Genomic DNA, 23,765 nt, shown 5'->3' on the forward strand with positions numbered 1-23,765 from the left:
AGGGATAATTTAAATTTCGAATTTTCATGAAAAAAATCATTCATTGATTATAAATAGGGCTGTACAAAAACAATAATAGTGATAAAAAAATTCTTTAAAACTAAATAAATGACATATATTGCAAAATTATGTTAATAATAGACTAGAAATGAGTGCCGCTTAGATGATTAGTTATTTTCAAAACAGTTATTGTTAGTGATCTCATGTGTTCAATTCTTGCCAGATTTTTTATGAAATTTATATTAAGTATATCCAAGGATTTGTATAGTAAGAAGGATTGGAATCTCGCGGTTTATCGTAATCTCTTCCGCGGCGAGACTTCGCTATTCGCCACTATTACTACTACTACTACTCGTCACTTACGATATCGGAACGTGATTTTTTTGTACACATGCATCGAGTTGTGTTCTTATTTTTGTCACGGTATAGACAATGTTGTAATGGTAAAGGACTAGTCACTTTATTCATTCTTAAATGTAACTATTATTGATTTTCACTCAAATTTCAATTGACTAAAAAGCATAATTTAAGTGTTTAATTTGACGGACATTGTAATGCAATGTGTATAACAACAGTTGGCAATGTGTTTGTAGAATGTTAACTTAGGACTGTTAATTATTATTTTCAGTCAATTTAAAACAAATCTTATTCTTGTAAATTATGTCATTATAGCTATATGCGAATTTGCATCTTCGAAAACCATCAATCTCGAGAAACAGGTACAAAACCATTTTTGCCACCAAAAATGAACTGACCACACATTTCAGGACGAATTACTGCATTGCATTTTATATACATGTCAGTGGCTGATCATTATCATAAGTTTGGAACAAGTACTGTTAAAGAGGGAGCCTACTGGTAAACCCTATAAAACTGCCTCTGCATGTTACTGTAGCCGGTTTCAATCATCATAAACATATAAGCACAAAAGAAACGTTAGTCAGTGTGTTATAAATTATCAATGCAAGCAAATTTCTTTAATTGTACTAATAACATAACATCTTTAAATGCACTTTTGTTTCTCATCAGAGCACTTACATCAATTTGTGCATGAATTAATAGGGCAACCTTATAGTGTCAGCTCTCTGTGATACATGTATAACAGCCTCTTAAGTAGTCAGTCATGGAATTATTCCTGGTTATGTATTATACATGTATAATACAGAAATTAACTTGAAAAGAGCGACTTGTCATATATATCAAAGAAGACTATCTTTTTCTGACTGTACATGTGTACACTTCCATATGAGGTACGTAACAGCAGTTTACATCAAGTATTTAAACAAAAACAATACTTTCTGTTTGTAACTTTCATGCTTGCTAGGTCTAAACTGTAGCATCTATAGATATTTATCAATAAATGGGACAACATCCCTAATGCGCCTTGAAATGAGGAACTCAAAAGTCACGTGTAAAGAAAAAATCTCTGTGTAGTGATATTGGACATGTTTCTATTTTTAACAAATGACTGAACTTAATTATTTGTGGTGATTAGGAAAGTAGAGGAACATAGAATAAATGTGTAAAAACTATGGAGCTATTGAATGTGTTCAAAGTATTAAATTTTCAAAGAACTTATTGTGTTAAAAAGGGGATATTTTACCACAAGGAGCCACATCACAAACGGATGTTCGGGGTTTGCTAATTTACGGAAAAAGTAATCTCACTTCGTACCCCGAAAATTTAACCACATATGTGAAAATGTCACAGCTTCGAAACGAGCTATCATACATATACAAGTTTACGATATGGACTGAGCTACAGGGAAAAACGTTACCATTATCGCCTATGGAAAAACAATTAAAGATATTGAGCCAATTTACAAAAAGATAAATCAGAAGTTTCCAGAGTGATCTATGGATGATTTCACCTTATACACCCGGGAAAATTGTGAAAATGATGGTAAGTATTTTTTTATTTATACCTATATATCCCAGAGGATTTCAGATAACCATTATAGATAAATACCAGCAGATACTCAATGAAATTTTCGCTTTTAGAAAGCATTACAGGCACGGGGCTGAACACTTTTTTTAGGCACAATTCTAACTTTGTTTACACCCCCGAGAGATCCGAAAGGAATTTGTTTATGAATTGAAAAAGGCATGAACTAACATAATAGTTTTATCTGTAAGTAAACATGACACAATACAGTCTTTGTTATGTAATTATCACTCCGGATTACAGGAATAACTGATAATCAAGGGAGATAACACACTCCATACGAGTAAAGTGAAATACATCATCATCATGTGCTTTTATCCAATAATTTGACCCATGGTCAGTCAGTAGATATCATATGCAGTTAATAAACAGACAAACATGAACATGTATTAAAGAAATCATGAATTATTATTTGTAATGCACACTAGCAAATCACAAGATATTGTCTTTTCTCAGTGAAAAAGGGGGAGGGTCAACAAACCTTTTGAAAACAATATTGCTGCACCTTTTCAACTTTTAAGCTAGTTAGCTACCACTCGTTGCTTCTAATATAAAAGATTTAAATGAAGGTTGATAAGCCACAAGGGAGAAGCATTTTTCTTTCTTTGCGATAAAACGTTCAAGAATTTGATTTTTGCTCTCTCATTAATACTTATGTATTTAAACCAAATAATAACACAGCCTGAGTAATTTTTTGTCTTATTTCAGTTCCAGACATATCATTACTTTTTAACCTGAGATGACAAACTAGAGGTTTTAAAAGGTCCTGAATAACTGGTAAGCATTTTGTTTTATTTGGCAAGCTCTAAATTGTTTATTTATGGTATTTATGCAATTCAAATTACAGTCGGTATGTTAAATATATACTGATATGAAAACTGTTGCTATGGTCTTGGCATTAAATGAAAATGCTTGGTTACTGATCTTTTCGACTCCATATTTCAAGTTAAACCTTGCGGCAACTGTTCCTCATGTAACTCTGCAAACTATAATTAGCATTATTTTGATATGTCGTTATTTAATGACGCCATATTACGTGTGATGTCACAATGTTTCCTTTAAAACCTCATGCCAATATCTCACTGATAAAAGATTTTCACTGAAATACATGTAAAATTTTTTTTCTCAAATACAATTATGTGAAAGAACAAGTTTTGAAAATTTGCACTTCATTGCACTCTAATTATATGATTCAAATGACTTTTACAGTAGTTTATAGTGGTTTCTACAGTATAAAATACCAGGTTTCCACTGGCTAGAATAATTAAGTATTTTGGTGTTTTTTTTATGAAATCTTCATTATTGCATAATTTCTCTGTCAAAATGCACTTTTAGGCACCAGAAAATTTTATTGCATGCTTTAACAGGGTCTGTGTGTTGTAATTTAAGGTAACATTCAGATGTTTTGTCCTTCTTTTGACTAGTGAAGGTATACTGTAAGAAATTAATTATGCATACACTTTGTATTCAAAATAAATAAATATAGCGATAAAAGTGTCATTGCCTTATAGTGCTGAAACAACTTTATTTTTTTTCAGAAATGGACAAAAATACACAGATTTATTCAGAATGTCATACCCATGAAGATCACATAAAAATATTTGGAAAAATCAGAACTATGGATTGCAATATGGGACAACATCGCTAATGCGCCTTGAAATGAGGAACTCAAAAGTCACGTGTAAAGAAAAAATCTCTGTGTAGTGATATTGGACATGTTTCTATTTTTAACAAATGACTGAACTTAATTATTTGTGGTGATTAGGAAAGTAGAGGAACATAGAATAAATGTGTAAAAACTATGGAGCTATTGAATGTGTTCAAAGTATTAAATTTTCAAAGAACTTATTGTGTTAAAAAGGGGATATTTTACCACAAGGAGCCACATCACAAACGGATGTTCGGGGTTTGCTAATTTACGGAAAAAGTAATCTCACTTCGTACCCCGAAAATTTAACCACATATGTGAAAATGTCACAGCTTCGAAACGAGCTATCATACATATACAAGTTTACGATATGGACTGAGCTACAGGGAAAAACGTTACCATTATCGCCTATGGAAAAACAATTAAAGATATTGAGCCAATTTACAAAAAGATAAATCAGAAGTTTCCAGAGTGATCTATGGATGATTTCACCTTATACACCCGGGAAAATTGTGAAAATGATGGTAAGTATTTTTTTATTTATACCTATATATCCCAGAGGATTTCAGATAACCATTATAGATAAATACCAGCAGATACTCAATGAAATTTTCGCTTTTAGAAAGCATTACAGGCACGGGGCTGAACACTTTTTTTAGGCACAATTCTAACTTTGTTTACACCCCCGAGAGATCCGAAAGGAATTTGTTTATGAATTGAAAAAGGCATGAACTAACATAATAGTTTTATCTGTAAGTAAACATGACACAATACAGTCTTTGTTATGTAATTATCACTCCGGATTACAGGAATAACTGATAATCAAGGGAGATAACACACTCCATACGAGTAAAGTGAAATACATCATCATCATGTGCTTTTATCCAATAATTTGACCCATGGTCAGTCAGTAGATATCATATGCAGTTAATAAACAGACAAACATGAACATGTATTAAAGAAATCATGAATTATTATTTGTAATGCACACTAGCAAATCACAAGATATTGTCTTTTCTCAGTGAAAAAGGGGGAGGGTCAACAAACCTTTTGAAAACAATATTGCTGCACCTTTTCAACTTTTAAGCTAGTTAGCTACCACTCGTTGCTTCTAACATAAAAGATTTAAATGAAGGTTGATAAGCCACAAGGGAGAAGCATTTTTCTTTCTTTGCGATAAAACGTTCAAGAATTTGATTTTTGCTCTCTCATTAATACTTATGTATTTAAACCAAATAATAACACAGCCTGAGTAATTTTTTGTCTTATTTCAGTTCCAGACATATCATTACTTTTTAACCTGAGATGACAAACTAGAGGTTTTAAAAGGTCCTGAATAACTGGTAAGCATTTTGTTTTATTTGGCAAGCTCTAAATTGTTTATTTATGGTATTTATGCAATTCAAATTACAGTCGGTATGTTAAATATATACTGATATGAAAACTGTTGCTATGGTCTTGGCATTAAATGAAAATGCTTGGTTACTGATCTTTTCGACTCCATATTTCAAGTTAAACCTTGCGGCAACTGTTCCTCATGTAACTCTGCAAACTATAATTAGCATTATTTTGATATGTCGTTATTTAATGACGCCATATTACGTGTGATGTCACAATGTTTCCTTTAAAACCTCATGCCAATATCTCACTGATAAAAGATTTTCACTGAAATACATGTAAAAATTTTTTTTTCTCAAATACAATTATGTGAAAGAACAAGTTTTGAAAATTTGCACTTCATTGCACTCTAATTATATGATTCAAATGACTTTTACAGTAGTTTATAGTGGTTTCTACAGTATAAAATACCAGGTTTCCACTGGCTAGAATAATTAAGTATTTTGGTGTTTTTTTTATGAAATCTTCATTATTGCATAATTTCTCTGTCAAAATGCACTTTTAGGCACCAGAAAATTTTATTGCATGCTTTAACAGGGTCTGTGTGTTGTAATTTAAGGTAACATTCAGATGTTTTGTCCTTCTTTTGACTAGTGAAGGTATACTGTAAGAAATTAATTATGCATACACTTTGTATTCAAAATAAATAAATATAGCGATAAAAGTGTCATTGCCTTATAGTGCTGAAACAACTTTATTTTTTTTCAGAAATGGACAAAAATACACAGATTTATTCAGAATGTCATACCCATGAAGATCACATAAAAATATTTGGAAAAATCAGAACTATGGATTGCAATATGGGACAACATCGCTAATGCGCCTTGAAATGAGGAACTCAAAAGTCACGTGTAAAGAAAAAATCTCTGTGTAGTGATATTGGACATGTTTCTATTTTTAACAAATGACTGAACTTAATTATTTGTGGTGATTAGGAAAGTAGAGGAACATAGAATAAATGTGTAAAAACTATGGAGCTATTGAATGTGTTCAAAGTATTAAATTTTCAAAAAACTTATTGTGTTAAAAAGGGGATATTTTACCACAAGGAGCCACATCACAAACGGATGTTCGGGGTTTGCTAATTTACGGAAAAAGTAATCTCACTTCGTACCCCGAAAATTTAACCACATATGTGAAAATGTCACAGCTTCGAAACGAGCTATCATACATATCCAAGTTTACGATATGGACTGAGCTACAGGGAAAAACGTTACCATTATCGCCTATGGAAAAACAATTAAAGATATTGAGCCAAATGTCTTTGTAAACATAACTAAAATGTTTATTGTCTAACCATGCTAAAGGTAGATACTTTTTGTACAATTTTGCCTTGTATTGACTTTATATTGCTGAATTACTAATATTCATGGACAGCACTGACTTTTGTCTATCAAGGATAGATTGAATAATTGCTTACCGGTACTTAACATCATTCGAACTTTGGTGAACTGAGCTGTCTCATTTGATTTACAATCATACCACATCTCTTTACTCTTACGTCTTAACTTCAAATTTGGTATAAAACTATTTTTACAATAAATGTCTTTGTTAACATGATAACTAAAATGGTTATTGTCTAACAGAAGATACTTTTTGTACAATTTTGCCTTGTACATGTATTGACTTATAATTAATAGCTCACAATTACGAATATACATGTACAACGATTTTTGTCTATCAAGATAAGAAATAACAATAGATTGAAAAATTACTTACATTAACATCATTTGTTTCTTTGGTGAACTGAGCTGTCTCATTCCATTGGTAATCATACCACATCCCGCATCTCTTTACTCTTATGTCTTAACTTTAAATTTGGTATAACAACTATTTTTATGCCCCACCTACGATAGTAGAGAGGCATTATGTTTTCTGGTCTGTCCGTTCGTCCGTCCGTCTGTCTGTCCGTCCGTTCGTTCGTCCTTCTGTCCCGCATCAGGTTAAAGTTTTTGGTCAAGGTAGTTTTTGATGAAGTTGAAGTCCAATCGACTTCAAACTTAGTATACATGTTCCCTATGATATGATCTTTTTAATTTTAATGCCAAATAAGAGGGTTTACCCAAATTTCACGGTCCACTGAACATAGAAAATGATAGTGCAAGTTGGGCATTCGTGTACTGGGGACACATTCTTGTTTGTACATGTATTATGTATGGGCTGTTGGTTTCATGTGATAATATTTATTGACCTGCTATGCTGCATGGGTTTTGTTGATGGTGGTTGACAAACATTCATTGATTCAATCATTGTACATGTGGACTACTAGTTTTTAAAATCTTCAATTGATATTGGATGGATAGTTGTCTCATTTCAATCATATCCCATGTCTCCTTGCTTATTTTACTACACATACATGTACTTATAGACATTTATAATCACACAGATTTGTATGAAAAACTGGATTAATAAAGGCAGTGACAAAGAAAGAGAATCGTCAATATACACTCAACACCAACAATGACCAAGCAGATTTGAAGTTTTAAATGAATCCGGCATGTAAAGGAATTTAAAAAAAGATGTTCAATGATTTATTTTTATGTCAAAATATAGAAATAATCCAATTTAATCCAGGTATCACATGATCATCTATCAAGTCGCTATCAAAGTTCCCTACACATAAAGCGTAGCTTTCAAGTTTTGGTATAAGAGATTGAATGTTAATGATCCAATGAAATATTGTTGGTATATCCTCCATAAATGATATTCAGAGGAACGTTCTGGTCAATAGTGGCATTCAGTTGTACCGATACACTAGTATTTCTTTTTCTATTTGAAGGCATGCCATATGTTAGTCCACATGATTAGTGCATGAATGGCCAACTGCTGTTGGCACACAACTGCTTAGAATTTTTTGGGGACTTGAATCCTTGTGCCTAGATTTTTCTTCTTAATATTCACGAGTTTGAGCATTTTGGAAAATACTGGAAAAAAAGGTGTAATATAGTTACATGTGGCAATAATAATACAATAGCATATGGCTTAAACAATTCCAATATCAAATATATGTCCTTAACAATAGCAATATTACCTCAAGATCTCTGCAGCTCGAACAATTATAATTGCAAAATTTATGTTAGATTTCTATGGGTTTATGCAAATTCAGGAATTATTTATACTTGTAGCAATGTTTCTATTGTTTTAAATATTTTGCAATATTGTCGGATCAAAAGATGTCACAAACAAACAAAAAATCATATATTTTAATTTAATGGTGCTTGCTAATAACAATGCTGCATCAGCTTTCTCGTTTTAATTGTTTTACATTGTCTTATCAGGGCCTCTTATAGCTGACTTTGCGGTATGGGCTTTGCTCATTGTTGAAGGCCGTACAGTGACCTATAGTTGTTAATGTCTGTCATTTTGATCTTTTGTGGATAGTTGTCTCATTGGCATTCATACCACATCTTCTTTTTTATATTCACTACAAAACTATCTATATATACATGTACATATCATTACTTGTGTAGCACATACATGTAGTCACACCATGCAAGTGTGTCTTCAAATGACAAATTGATATTTTCATATTTTCACAGTATTGAAAACAAACAAACAAAGAGTATGGGAAAATTTAATATTGAGTGACTTAGAAAAATAAGTTGGAACTATTTGGGTCTATCTTGATATGAATATAAATATATATATATAAAATGACTGAATGATAGCCAACGATAAATCTTAAGGGGCGATCGATGGATCATAAAATTAGGATACACTTTACTACAAAATATAATATATAACCAGTCTAAAAGGGTACAACATCACCAAAAATAACAATCAAAGGAATACATGTTAGATATTTTGGATAACAGAATATCTTTCATATATTATAAGTACGTCTGAGTCAGTGACAACCCTACAACAGATGTATCCATCGGATCGCCATCAATGATGGTGATACATGGCTGTGTACATAATGTATATACAACTCGTCTAAACATCAACCCAACAATGTTAGATCTGTAAATTTGCCCTCGCAAATTTTTGGTTCTTCCCTCGCCGGGATTCGAACCCATGCTATATATATATAACTCTAACTGGACTTGACTGAAGTATAGTTAAGAGCAGTTCGGCCTAAAAAAGAAAAAGCTGTATATTTGTAATGCACAGGTTTTAAAAAATTATGACGTCTTGCTATTTAAATTATTTGCTTTGACACTGTTGCAGGAAAACATCTTGCAAGGCTATTTTGATTTTTGCTTTGACACCGTTGCAGGAAAACATCTTGCAAGGCCTTTTCATTGTTTGATTTGAAGTTGTTGAAGGAAAAAAATATTTAGCCTAGCAAAATGCCATAATTTACAGGCATAGTAATTAATTGGACTTAATTTTGTAATGCATGTGATATGTGGTATAAACAGATAGAGAAGAAGGGAGTCCATAATAATAACATGCATAATAAAGGTGGGGCAGTGATTTATAATGAAGACAAAAACCTATGCATCATTAAAGTAGATGAGCTGTGTTGGTGTATTATTTTGATGTCAGTAAAAAAAGTACATTCATTTGTACACAATGTACTTTCACAATAAGGTCACAATACCATGATACTAGGAAGGTCATCTGGTAAACATTGGGCTGAACATTTGAAAAGATTACCATCCATGCATTGTCCCTTTCCACATCGGCAAAGGCAAATCTATGGTGTTTTCTATGGAACATGGCTAGTTGAAATTGATGTTACACTATTTCAAAACACATGGTTTAACGATTTAATTTCGGTATAAACAGGAAGGAAGTATCAGATTATTATGACAACTGGATCCCCTCCCAATTTAGGCCTGGTAAATTGCGATTCATCTGAGAACCACATTGATTTTTAAAGACAGAAAAGCAGTTTGAGCTTTCTTCAATACACTTTATCACCAATGTTTTATGTTTGTAAACATGGTTGAACATTAATCTAGGCCAATTGAAGAACTTTATTCATTTTTCCTAAGCCACCCCCATTTACACTCCAGAACGCCATTTTTGTTGTAATCAACTCAAAGAAACGGAAAAATTAGGAAAACTAATGCATCAATCACTACGAAATTTACTCAATACATGAAGAAAGCATATATCTATCAGAAAATATAAATTTTATCACTCATCTCCGTTTTTTGAGGAAGAAGTATAAAAATAGAAAATGATGATAGGACCGCCCAATAGGCGGGATAGGGTGAGGTCACTGTGGTCAATATGCAAATTAATTATATCGAGCCATGTATTCTTACTGCGATTGTAAAAGTTATTGATTACACCAGAACCATTTTAAACTTCTTATTTCAAGCATAAAATTTGATAGATATGGATTGTAATTCTTACATATCGGGTGTCAATTTGTTTAGTTGATGCAAATGTCCGCCATTAATCAAGGCACATTGAGCATTTTCCAGATGCATCACGGGTAATCACACAAAATCGCGCGCTGCATAAGACATTATACTACAGTCTATGCAAAAGTTCACGAGACTCCAATCCTTCTTACTATACAAATCCTTGGTATATCTCAGTAGTATCGTAGATAATTTCGAAAATCAGTGCCGATTAATTATTTTTAAGCATTCATGCCCATTTGATATATCTAAAATGGCTTTAAATTTGCAGTCAAGTCTGTTTTTCTAAAAAAAATTGTAGAGTAAAAAGAACAAAAAAAAGGTTAATTTTTTAAGAAACTGCCACTGGACCTTGCCAAGGTGAAATATGTGGTATGCAGGGGACAGTCGGTGTCTTTTATGTCAAATGGATTTCCTTCATCAAAAATAAATTATCTGTCAATTTGCTCCCTAATAAAATGTATTTCTTTGGTTTTCATCACTATCAATTATGTCATATCAGTTTCTATTTTTATCAAACTTTTATTTCATTTTTGTTGTTGTTTTTATATTTCAGTATTCCTTCAACATTGGGTTAACTCAATCCTAACGTATTGTAAGGTGGTATTTGTAGGCATTCCAAAGATCTTGTTTGTTGCCACCCATAAAGACAAAATACCAGTGGTGAGTAAATTAGTGAAAACAGGAGGCTGATCAAGTCAATCTTGTCCCGTGTCCAGTTATTTATTTATAGTTATTAACTAAAGATTTAGATTGTCTTTTATTCTTTCGTAAGATATGACATAGTAAATGTGAACTCATGACAAAAGTCTTGTGCAATGGGTCATAATTTATTCATTCTATTGATTCGTATGAATAAAAGCAGATATTTATACCCCCGCTTTAAAAAAGGGGGGTATACTGTTTTACCTCTGTCTGTCCTTCCCTCAGTCCGTCAGTCTTCAGGGTTTATCTAAGTCAGCTATACCGTGTGATGCGTTTTCAGATTGATCACTCGACAACTTCCTGTTTACCGAACACTTGAATGATTTTACACATGATAGCCAAGTTGAAAATTTTCGTCACATTTTTCTCAGGAACTACAATACAAGGATTTCTGAAATTGGTTTCAGGATTTATATAAGTCAGTTATACCGTGTGATGCGTTTTCAGATTCATCACTCGACAACTTCCTGTTTACCGAACACTTCCATAGTTTTACACTATTAATATTATCCTCTTGCATCGGGGGTATCATCAGTGACAAGTAGCTCGCAGTTTCACTTGTTGTGTTGGTATTAAGTAAGAAAGACAGCAGCCTAACATCATCAAAACAAAAGAACATTAGTAGTCAACAATTATCAACAATAGACAAATGATTTACAATTATCAAGCACTAAATCATTTGACTCTAACAAAATTGTTTCAATTAAAGATCTGCTATTACGCTAATGTAATGTTAGAATACCATCTGCTCTATGGTCGGGTTGTACTCTCGTTGACGCATTCCCCATTTCCATTCTCAATGTTATTTAACTGTATTGAGAGTAGATAACATCAACCTAAAATAGTATGTACAACAAATGTTCTAGGTTAGTGTACGATTAAGACCACACACAACAAATAGTATGTTAATTGTCTGCAGGCCACACACAACAACTAGTATGTTAATTGTCTGCAGGCCACACACAACAAATAGTATGTTAATTGTCTGCAGGCCACACACAACAAATAGTATGTTAATTGTCTGCAGGCCACACACAACAAATAGTATGTTAATTGTCTGCAGGCCACACACAACAAATAGTATGTTAATTGTCTGCAGGCCACACACAACAAATAGTATGTTAATTGTCTGCAGGACACACACAACAAATAGTATGTTAACTGTCTGCAGGCCACACACAACAAATAGTATGTTAACTGTCTGCAGGCCACACACAACAAATAGTATGTTAACTGTCTGCAGGCCACACACAACAAATAGTATGTTAATTGTCTGCAGGCCACACACAACAAATAGTATGTTTATTGTCTGCAGGCCACACACAACAAATAGTATGTTAATTGTTTGCAGGCCATACACAACAAATAGTAAGTTAATTGTCTGCAGGCAGGTATGGGAACTTTAAGTACGTAATTGTGAACTGAACTCCCTGTCCCTGTTCCTGTACAACCTACGCATGTATTTATGATAATTATGTATGCCTACAGCCCATATCAGTTAAGTTTACATGCAAGAATGGCGTCATGGTCAAAAATAGAACATAAGGGAAAGTTTTCTTGTGTATCTTGTAAACCTGTGTATTATATAAAAAAGTAAATAAGTACTCTAAAAACATGTATTGTTGTCAAGTCCTAGGTATTTTCAATATCATCATTTAGAAAAAATAAAATTTTTAAAAGAAGTTTAACGTCATATCTATAATTATCATTTTTAAGGATGATGTGGAGTCCAGACGTGAGGAATTGTACAATGGAGTAGAGGAATTGTTCAAGGACCACGAGGGACGAAACCACCTAGTCCTAACACAACGGATATTTGTCAACGCACGGGATAACACAGATACAGAAATTGAAGTCTTGAAGAAAGCCATCACAGAACTTACGTTTGAACATCCTTGTTGGGGGGAGAAGATGCCCAACGCGTGTGTCCCCCTTGAACTGGAGATTGCAGAGCTGGTGGCAGAAGGAAAACAAATCTTGTCATTGAAGGATGTTGAAGAATTGAATGCTATAAGCAAGGTGTCTGTACTGTCCCCTGACCAACTCAAAGATTTCCTAAATTTCCACCACTCCCTGGGGAAGATTGTGTACTTTGATACTCCACAACTAAAATATTTCGTAATCATCAACCCCTTACTCATGGTGGAGGTTATGAGGTCCTTTGTGACAGGTATTAATATTACTACTTAGTATGAAGGTTATGAAGTCCTTTGTGACAGGTAGTTATGTCAATACTTATTATGGAAGTTATGATATTGTGTGACAGGTACCATAAAGCGGGTTATTTTCGCAGGGTGTAAATTTTCACTTATTTTCGAGGATAGAACTAAATCGCCAAAATAAATTTCGCCAAGTTATAAGTATACATGCAAAGGTATTGATAAAAGTTTTCAATCCGCAAAATTATAAACCGCAAAAAATAATTCATATACTGTGTATTCATTTATTTTGGTGGGTATGAATTTTTGTGGATTGATGAAAACTTGCATTTTCGTGTGTATTTGATTTCGTAGTTTTGCCAGTCTCTGCTTTCAGAGTCTATAGAAAGTTGTTAATCATTGAACATTTCTATTCGTGGTTCATCTGTTCTTATGAAAACCACGAAAATTGGTATCCATCGAATAATATTGAATCCACAGTACCTTCTTCCGTGAAAACTGCGAAATGACACGCTATACGGTATTTATGTCAATACTTATTATGGAAGTTACATGTATGAGATCCTTTTTGATAGGTATTTATGTCAATACTTTAAATAGTATAGAGGTCATGCAGTCCTTCGTGACAGTTATTCATGTCGATACTTATAATGGAGGTAATGAGATCTTTTGTGACAGTTATTTTTTTATACTTAGTGTAATGGAAGTAACATATATGAGATCTTCTGTGACAGGTATTTATTTCAATACTTTTAATAATATAGAGGTTATAAAGTCCTTTGTGACAGGTACTTACAGCTGAAGGACAACTCCGGTTGCGGGAATTTCTCGCCACATTGAAGACCTGTTGGTGACCTTCTGCTGTTGTTTTTTTCTATGGTCGGGTTGTTGTCTCTTTGGCACATTCCCCATTTCCATTAATATGGAGATAAGAAGACAGTTATCTATGTCAAAACTTGTTATGGAGGTTATGAAATCCATTGTGATAGGTGTTTACGTCAAGACTTGTCCTGGGGGTTGTGAGGTCTTTTTTTGACAGGTGATTATATCGAAACTTATTATAGAGGTTCTAAGGTCCTTACTGACAGGTGTTTCTGTCAATGTAACAATATTTCTCAATTGCAAAATTTATAAAATCTGTAGTTTTCTCAAGAGACTTTAAATGCCTTTTAGCTCACAGTTGCACAAATACCATGAACTTAGGATATATTTTGAGAAGGGTAAGGTGTTCTTTTGATTCAAATTCTAGTTAACCTTCAAGATTTGCTTTATAAGATGACAATTTGCTTTTAACTTTGATTAATTTCCTGTTAAATATTAGATGACTTACATTCAAGTAGGTTTGTCTGTGGTGAATAGTTGTTACATTGGCAATCATACCACAGGATCTCTTTTAAATAGTTTTTTGTATTATTTTTTTATATTTTGCAGATAAAGTATTTTGGCCAAAGAAAACAAAAATTCAGGAAACCTTCAAACGAATGTCAACATGTGGGACCATAAGACGGGAAGACCTCTACTTAATTTGGGAGCAAAAAGATTTCAGTGCAATTTTACCATACAAAGAGTTTATATTTAACATCCTGATTTATCTAGATATCTTGGCAGAGCAAAGGAGATATGATACAACTACAGGAAGTCGGTTACCAGTGGAAAACTACTTTGTTCCCTGTATGGTTACAGAGAGAAACACCACCTGCTTCATGGACAAAGAATGCACACCAGAGAGAGCTATATGTTTAGCATTTTTATTTAAAGGGACTATTATACCACCAGCCCTACCAAATCGGCTAATCAGTGCATGTCTAAGCATGTGGACCGTCAAGCAGTATGAAGGGAGACAACTCCTGTTCTCGGGATTTATTGGGTTATCATTTGACAAGTCACATGATATTGTTGTATGTGTTGAAGGCAACAAGATTCTCCTTTACATCATTCACAGAACCTCCTCCGGGTTAATCGTATCCGATATAGCTACAGGTGTAAAGGAATGCCTGGTTGTAACAATGGAAAGAATCTCAGATTTCTATCAGTCCACAATCCATGCAAAATGCAGCCAACAATCGCCATTTCACATTGAGTATACATGTTCAAGTTTGAAATGCTTCATCAGTGAAGAAGAAGCCAAACAGACTAATGGATGGATTTGTGACAAACATAACCAAATACAAAAAGCAGGACACTGGCGTGTTTGGAATCAAGATCAGGTGTTTTATTATATCTGTCGACAAGTAAATAAACAAATGAATAACATAATCAAATCAAACACACTTATCATAGAATATAATATGGAACACAATCAAATAAAAAACTCATTAATCATAGAATATAATAGCGAACATAATTAAACCAACACACTTTAATCAATGAATATCATATGGAACAAGCATCCGATAGTCGTTAGTGGCAACATGATTAAGCAAGTACGCATCCAATACTCTAGCAAGTAATTGTACAAACATCAGTTTCACTGGTTAAACTGTTAACCAACTTATTTGAGTCCTATCTGTCAGACTTTATATTAATTTATATTCTTGATTGTCTAATAAGGCTCCCTGAAAAAACATTTGTTATATAATCTCTTTCTTTGTCAAACAATTTGTGTGTCTGTTCTTCCGTCTCTCCGGGTATCAAACGTTTTTCACATGATAACTTGAGTATAACCTTAATGCTTGATCGAAACACAGATAAAAATTATACATATAAGGAAGAAAAAAAAATATTTTTGTGTCAAAAGGACTGTTGTTTAATACCAGTTAAATAACATTATGTGCATTTAAAACATATATCTGTCATACATTTGATTCACAATAATAATTGGAACATTAAAAACCTACTTATAATATATTATTAGAATCTGCCATACATTTGATTCAGAATTATGATTTGCATATTCATTTTCTGCAGACAAAAGAACAGTGTGAAGAGGACTGTCAAGGTAAATATTGTGTCACTCCAAAATATTCCTTATCTGTAGAGACTTGTGAAACCTGTTGATCTGTTTGTATACATGTGTCCCTCTGTGTACATTAAATGATGGAATTTTTGAGAGATCTTGATTATCTTTTTAAGAATTTCTATACCACCTTATTAATTGCTCGTGATTAAGTATCTACATTTTTAATAATATTGTGAGAGAGATAGAATCAAAAGAAAATATGGTATGAATTTTTAAGTACAGAGTTTAGGTTAAAACTTTAATATCTGTGTGGTACACATTACATACTTTCAAGTATAAATGTCATGATAATATTTTACAAAACTGTACTTTTTTCAAGCACTTTTCTCATGTTTTGCTTGTTGAGTAAATATCCTGAAATTCTTGACTTTCATTAGATTCTGTTCGGTTCAATAACGATGGTTATTAAGGCAAAGATCATGTTTGCAATGTGTATTTCAGGTTTAAATGATGATGCTTTGAGCAAGACACCAAGTGATGTTGAACTGTTGCGTTTTTCAAACCACTGCAAATCAAATCAAATGCATGAATTAGTTACACATCTTGGAATGCTCAGGAAATGGGAAAATATTGAATACAATCATCCTAAAGATATAGAAGTTGCAAAATTTTTGATTTTATCAAAGTGGAAAGAGATGAAAGTTAAATGCAATTTCAAAACTTTGTCAGAAGCTCTGATAAGCATGGATACATCAACACATGTGTTGTGTCAAGTAAGTTTGTGCATAGTGTTTATGATAATCTTTTAACCATTGAATGAACAAATGAGAGTTAAAGAATCCTTTGAATTCCAATATATTGAAATTGTTGAATAGAAATTAGAATACATCAAGGTTGCAATCAATATAAAGAAATAGTGACATGATCAAAGGGGAAAAGAAAAGATGTAAAGTCAAACACCAGTGCTTTTAAAACACATGTAACACATATTGTACAAGCAAACAACAGGAACCCAGAAAAAACACATAGGGTTATCTGTGGTTCAATCTAATTGTTTGACGGTCCGTTTCTTCTTTTGGTATTACTTCTCTTACTCAAGAAGAGTAAAACTCTGATGATAAGTTATTTGTTTTATGTCATGAATTTGGAATAGACTAGGGTATACAGAATGTTTGCTACAACAACTTCAACATGTCCATAATATTCTTTTACAGAGGTAATTCTTATCAGTCAATCAAATTATGAAGGTTTTACTCAATTTCAAGAAGATGTTGTTTGACGTTAAAATTTCAAACATTTTATAAGTAGAAGCCCTCTATAAAAATCCTGATGTAAGACAAGCCCTTAAGTTGTATATCAAATTGGAGATATATATTCCCTGCGAAAGTGCGGCTGGAAGTATATTTAAACCAAACTTGTTTTATTTGTTGTCAGTCTGACTCGATGTCTGGAAAGTTGTATTTAGCATATATACAATTTCAACGTTTGCCTTACAAACAAGTTAACACAGTGTCCATTTCAAAATAACTCAGTGGTATGGTAATACAAAATGTGTAGAAAAGCTATTCTTTTACTTTTTGTTTCTGTCAATATATAAAATGAAATATATAAAATGAAATATAGTTGTCAATGTGGTTTTAATTTTTGTTTGCAGGTAAGAAGAGTCATTAAAGCAGAAACAGGTTAGTTAAGTAATACAATCATCAAAGACATGTTTAATATTGTTTATCTTATATAGAAGTGTAAAAAATATTTTACAATGTTATTTGATAAAACCAGCTGTCATGCTGCAAGATTATTTACAGTGAACAGCTTGACTTGTTTTTAATTACTTTGCTCATTGTTGAAGGCCTTATGGTTACCTATAGTTGTTAATATCTGTGTCATTTGGTATCTTGTAGAGGGTGTCTCATTGGCAATCACACCACAACTTCTTTTTTATATGAGCATAATATCGTGATAGACACAAATATTAAGTTTTATAGCTCACCTGGCCCTAAGTCTGTCGTCGTTAACTTTTACAAAAATCTTCTCCTCTGAAACTACTGGGCCAAATTAAATCAAACTTGGCCACAATCATCATTGGGGTATCTTGTTAAACAAATGTGTCCAGTGACCCGGCCAATCAACCAAGATGGCCGCCATGCCTAAAAATTGAACATAGGGGTAAAATGTAGTTTTGGCTTATATCTCTGAAATCAAAGCATTTAGAGCAAATCTGACATGGATTCAATTGTTAATCAGGTCAAGATCTTACTTCTCTGAAATTTTCAGATGAATCCAAGAACCTGCTGTTGGGTTGCTGCCCCTAAATTGGTAATTTTAATGAAATTTTGCCGTTTTTGGTTATCATCTTGAATATTGTTATAGATAGAGATAAACTGTAAGCAGCAATAATGTTCAGCAAAATAAGATCTACAAGTAAGTCAACAAGACCAAAGTGGTCAATTGACCCCATAAGGAGTAATTGCCCTTTATAGTCAATTTTTAACATTTTTGGGGAAACATTTTTAATCTTTTAAAAAATCTTCTCCCCTGAAGCTACTAAGACAAATTTAACCAGACTTGTCCACAATCATCATCAGGGTATTAAGTTTAAAAATTGTGCCCGATCACCTTGCTTGTGACCCAAGATGGCCGCCATAAAAATAGTATATAGGGTAAAATGCAGTTTTTGGCTCATATCTCTGAAACCAAAGATTTTAGAGAAAATCTGCTGTGGATAAAATTGTTCATTAGGTGAAGATCTATCTGCCCTAAAATTTTCAGACCAATCGGACAAGTTGTTGTTGGGCTGCTGCCCCTGAATTGGTAATTTTAAGAAAATTTTGCAGCTTTTGGTTAGTATCTTGAATATTATTATAGATAGAGATAAACTGTAAATAGCAATAACATAAAACAAAGTAAGAGCTACAAATAAGTCCACTTGACCAAAGTGGTCAATTGACCCCTCTAGGAGTTTGTTTAAGATTGTTGAATAAATTAAGATCTACAAACACATCACAACATCAAAACACAATTTTGTCATGAATACATTTGTGTCCTTTGTTTAATATGCACATAGACCAAGGTGAGCGACACAGGATCTTTAGAGCCTCTAGTTTCTAATGAACGGGCTATAGGCTTACCTATCAGAATGCAAGCATTAAGAGCATTTACAATGATTTAACAGTTTTGTAATGTTACTATTTTTTTGTTATAAAATGAGTTTATGTTTCAGATATTCCTGCAGATTACTTGGATTGTTTTCCAACAGATGAGATTCTAGATAACTTAGCACCACTGATTGGTCAGGTTTTTTTCCAACTTGGCACTGAAATTGGGCTATCAATTCCTACCCTGGAAAATATACAGAGCAACAATCCTTCTGACTTAGCAGAACAGAATAGGGTCGTATTATTTAAATGGAGAGAAGACCAACTAGTCAAACCTACCATACGAGTCCTTATTCAGGCTTTGTTTAACATTGGGAGAGGTGCACGTTGTTTAGAAGAAGTTTTAAAGAATATTGATCTGAACACCCTTATAGTTTCACAACAATCGAGAGGTAAAGGTGCAATTCCAAAGAAACCAACAAAAAAATCAGAACAGAAACCACAGAGTCGGGGAAAGTCACAGATTGGTCTGAACCCATTGACAGGTTCACAACAATCGACAAGTAAAAGTGCAATTCCGAAGAATCCACAAATAAAATCAGGACAAAAACCTCAGAGTCATGGAAAGTCAAAGATTGACAATTGGGAGAGAAAATTACTTTCACCACAATCGACAAGTAAAGGTGCAATTCAAAAGAAACCAACAAAAAAAATCAGAACAGAAACCACAGAGTCGTAAGGCTTATATAGATAAAAACAAATGTGCATCTGAATAGGAAAAATATACTATCATGACTATAGACAAAATAAGTGAAAATATTGTGCATAATTCAGCTTCATTGTTTGAAAGATAAGTTATGTTGTTACTTTTGTTCCATGAACATTCAACATATCCATCCCCTGTTATTAAAATGTATTATACCTCTGCTTTAAGAAGGTGAGGGTTTACTGTTTTACTTCTATATGTCTATTAGACCATCCATCTGTCCATCTGTTAGTCCGTTAGTCTGATCGTAACAGGAATATGTTGTGTCGCATCTTTCTCAGGAACTACATTTAATGCAAGGATTTCTGAAATTTGGTTTCAGGGTTTATATACATATAAGATGTATAAGTCAGCTATACCGTTTGATGCGACACTTATCATCGTGTAATGTGTTTTCGTACTAATAACAATTTTTACTGCTTACGGTGTTCACTGTTGAGTTTTAATTCAGGTGTTTACTAAAATTTAAAAAGCATGTCCTGTAGATTGATTTTCTGTATTTAGTTTTTTTGTCAATGCTTACTACGATTTTTTACTGTTTCCGATTACTTTGCGATTTTTGTGTGTAAAAAAAACGGCGTCATATGTTTTCGTATGAAATAAAAATTGGGTCAGTATACGGACAGGAAATGAGTACAAAATCCGGAAATTCATATTTTCTAAAGTCGTGGTTCTGGTGATCGCTTGAATCATAAAAAAAGTTATTAAATACTTTTCAGTACTAAAAATTACTAGTAAATAGTGTAAGGTTGGTGTTTCGTGTGCTGAAATTTTTAGATTTTGATTAATTTCAGATTGGCACCTGGTTTGTACAAAATACATTATTTTTTTCTAAAATAAAATGCAGTTTTCAAAATTTAGATTAAATATAAAAAGTTAAGACTGTTTTCATCTTCATGTATCAAGGATGTATACAAAAAAATTGTCAATGAAATATTGAATAGTTAGATTTTGAACAACCATTTTATATAAGAACCCTGCTAATTTTAACTTGATTGTTTGAAAATAAAACGGCAAAAAAACTCATGACAGTCATATGTCTTGAAGATCCGGTGTCTGACTTGCAAAAAACATATCTGGACTTTATTTTAACCCTTCAGAATTTTTTTCTACAACTATTCTAGTGATGCATATTTTTGACATTAAATAAAAATGGCTAAATATGTCAGTTTTATTTAATTTGTTCTAACGTCTTTAAAAAGCGACGTTGAATATGTTTTAAATATGTCAAGTTGTAGTGGTGTTGTTGTTCTAAATATAGAAACGGAAAACCATGCCACAATGTACGCGTATGCAGTCAAAACCGACGAAATGTGGTTGATACGAAAACATATGACATACGAAAACATATGACACGACGATACATAGTTTTACACATGTCATCCAAGTTGAACTTGTTCTTCACATTTTTCTCATGAACTACATTACGAGGATTTCTGAAATTTGATTTAAGTGTTGAGTTAGATATACCGTGTGCAGTGTTTTCAGACTCATCATTCAACATCTTCCTGATTACCGTTGAGTATTTGGTCGGGAGTATCATCAAGGAGCAGAAGCTCGCAGTTTCACTTGTTTTTTGTAAGGTTTAACAAAATTATTTGTCTTTTCCATTGGAAATATCTAAATGATTAGGCAAAAAAGTCAACTTTAAAGTAGGGAATATCACAGTTGTTTTTCATGTGCAAGATGTGTTCGATGTGTTTTAGTGTTTGATTTTGACATACAGTTAGTGACCTTTCTGTTATAAATTTTCTTTGGAGTTCAGCATTTTTGTGATTATACTTTTTCTGGTGTATGTGCTGTTTTTTGTTCTTTGTTGTCCTTTTTCTGTTTATTTGCTTCTTTGTGGTCCTTTTTAAAACACATGACCCATAGGGCTAAGTGAGCTTTTCTTATCACTTGGCCTCCTTCTTCCGTTGTCGTCGTCCGTCGTCGTCAGTAGTCGTTAACTTTTATAAAAATCTTCTCCATAACTTCTGGGCCAAATTTAACCAAACTGGGCCCCAATCATAGTTGGGGTGTCTAGTTAAACAAATGTGTACGATGATCGGCAAACAAACCAAGATGGCCACCATGGATAAACATAGAACATGGGATTAAATGCAGATTTTTGGCTTGTGTCTCTGAAACCAAAGCATATATAGCAAATCTGACGTAGTAAAATTGTTCTTCAGGTTAAGATATATTTGTCCTTAAATTTTCAGACGAATCAGACAAACTGTTGTTAGATTGCTACCCCTGAATTAGTAATTTTAAGAAAATTTTGTTGTTGTTGAATATCATTATAGATACAGATATAATTTGTTAACATTATTATGTTCAGCAAAGTTAGATCTACATATAAGTTAAATGACCAAAATGATCAATTGACCCCCTAAGGAGTTATTGACCTTTAAAGTCAAATTTAACAATAATTCGTAAATTTTTGTAATCTAACTTTCACAAAAGTGTCCTTCTGAAACAAGTTAGACAAATTTAACCACAAATAAACGTAAGGTATTTTATTTTAGTTTTTAAAAATGTGTCCGATAACCTAGCCTACAAACCAAAATGGCAGACATGGCTAAAAATAGAGCATAGGGGGGAAATGCCGTTTTTGACTTTTATCTCTGAAACTATAACAAAAGTATCACGATTGGCTTATTTCATGCCTAAATTGTCAATAAAAAATATCATACAAGCCTCTAATTTGTGTCTGTAACTCCTTGGTAGTGCAATTTGTGCTTTTTTATGTGGTGGTGGTCCTTTGAGGTGTATTGTTTTTTTGTGGTGGATGTGTTCTTTGTGGTGTATTGTTCCTTTGTGGTGAATCGTTCATTTGGGTTGGATGTGGTCCGTTTTGGTGCAGCCATTATATCGTTTTTGCACAAGTTATTTTCGCAAAAATGTAAGCATATTCGGATAATTTTTCTATAATGTTATTTTTTGCCATATATTTACGTTTAAGTTAGATCACCGTGTAGAACGCCACATGCGGGGTGTCGGCTATGTTTGACATGGGGTGGCAATTTTGAAGCGACAAAAAAGTAACAAGGTAAGTTCAAGCAACAAAATTTCTTATTTTAAAAACTCTCAGTACCATAAAATGTATTGCACGGAAGGAACCGCAACGTAATCTATTTCTTGAAAGCAGATGCAGTCGTTTTCAGTGCTCAGTATTCTCAAACACCTTGCCCTAGTTTTATGTGTTGCAGATTTTGAGGCTTTATATGCAAATTTCGGTATAAAAAACTACTTTACACAACTACCCTCCGTATCATTTATATAGAATTGTATTCCTCTCATGGACTTCTACCAAATACCAGTTTCTTAGTTAAAATTAATTGGTTTTAAAACTATTATTCATCAAAATATGAGGTGTCGCTCGGGGTGTAAGATTTTGCATGTCTACACGGTGTAGATGGTCTGAACTATAATCCACAGAATTTTTTATAATTTGCCAAAATGTAGTTTATATCATGCTTTTTAAAAAATAATAATAACAAAAATGAGTCACAGGGCTTATTTTCATGCAACAGGTTGTGCAGCTTGTGCATAAAATGAAATCTACACCATAGAATTTTGAGTTAAGATATGAGAAGATTGCTCTGATTTTATTCTTTCAGATAAGAAAAAGAAAATGGGGTCACGGAACTCATTTTCTTGCTTAGTAATAAAATAGGTAACACATTCTTTTGTAAAAAGAACTTTATCTGAATTATCTGCCCTAACATTTGAAATGCCTCTCATCTGTGGCCAAGTTGGGAAAAATGAATGAAACAAGAGCGTTCTATTTTTTTGTTAAATACAACCATAAAAATAATAAAACGTATCATTTTCTACTGAAATGA

The 23,765-nt window shown here is 32.9% G+C and overlaps 1 protein-coding gene and 2 long non-coding RNA genes across 3 annotated transcripts in view; all 3 read left to right on the top strand.

Annotated features, from left to right (window-relative positions):
• The window catches only part of LOC134700525 (uncharacterized), a 180,698-nt gene extending 159,943 nt beyond the window's left edge, over positions 1-20,755 (top strand). The window contains exons 6-12 of the mRNA XM_063561912.1: positions 10,868-10,974; positions 12,733-13,186; positions 14,607-15,382; positions 16,083-16,113; positions 16,576-16,847; positions 17,729-17,756; positions 19,295-20,755. Coding sequence (XP_063417982.1) covers positions 10,868-10,974; positions 12,733-13,186; positions 14,607-15,382; positions 16,083-16,113; positions 16,576-16,847; positions 17,729-17,756; positions 19,295-19,908 — 2,282 coding nt within the window. The 3' untranslated portion in view covers positions 19,909-20,755. The remainder of the gene's footprint in view (positions 1-10,867; positions 10,975-12,732; positions 13,187-14,606; positions 15,383-16,082; positions 16,114-16,575; positions 16,848-17,728; positions 17,757-19,294) is intronic.
• On the top strand, positions 1,367-3,576 carry LOC134700474 (uncharacterized). Its single transcript, XR_010103886.1, has 3 exons — positions 1,367-1,902; positions 2,653-2,721; positions 3,483-3,576. It is a non-coding gene; the product is annotated as an uncharacterized LOC134700474 (long non-coding RNA).
• LOC134700473 (uncharacterized) lies at positions 3,581-6,246 on the top strand. The gene is made up of 3 exons (XR_010103885.1): positions 3,581-4,116; positions 4,867-4,935; positions 5,699-6,246. It is a non-coding gene; the product is annotated as an uncharacterized LOC134700473 (long non-coding RNA).
• Positions 20,756-23,765: the final 3,010 nt, after the last annotated feature.

Source organism: Mytilus trossulus, unplaced genomic scaffold (genome assembly GCF_036588685.1).
Source record: "Mytilus trossulus isolate FHL-02 unplaced genomic scaffold, PNRI_Mtr1.1.1.hap1 h1tg000158l__unscaffolded, whole genome shotgun sequence".
In the NCBI taxonomy this organism is placed as follows: Eukaryota; Metazoa; Mollusca; class Bivalvia; order Mytilida; family Mytilidae; genus Mytilus; species Mytilus trossulus.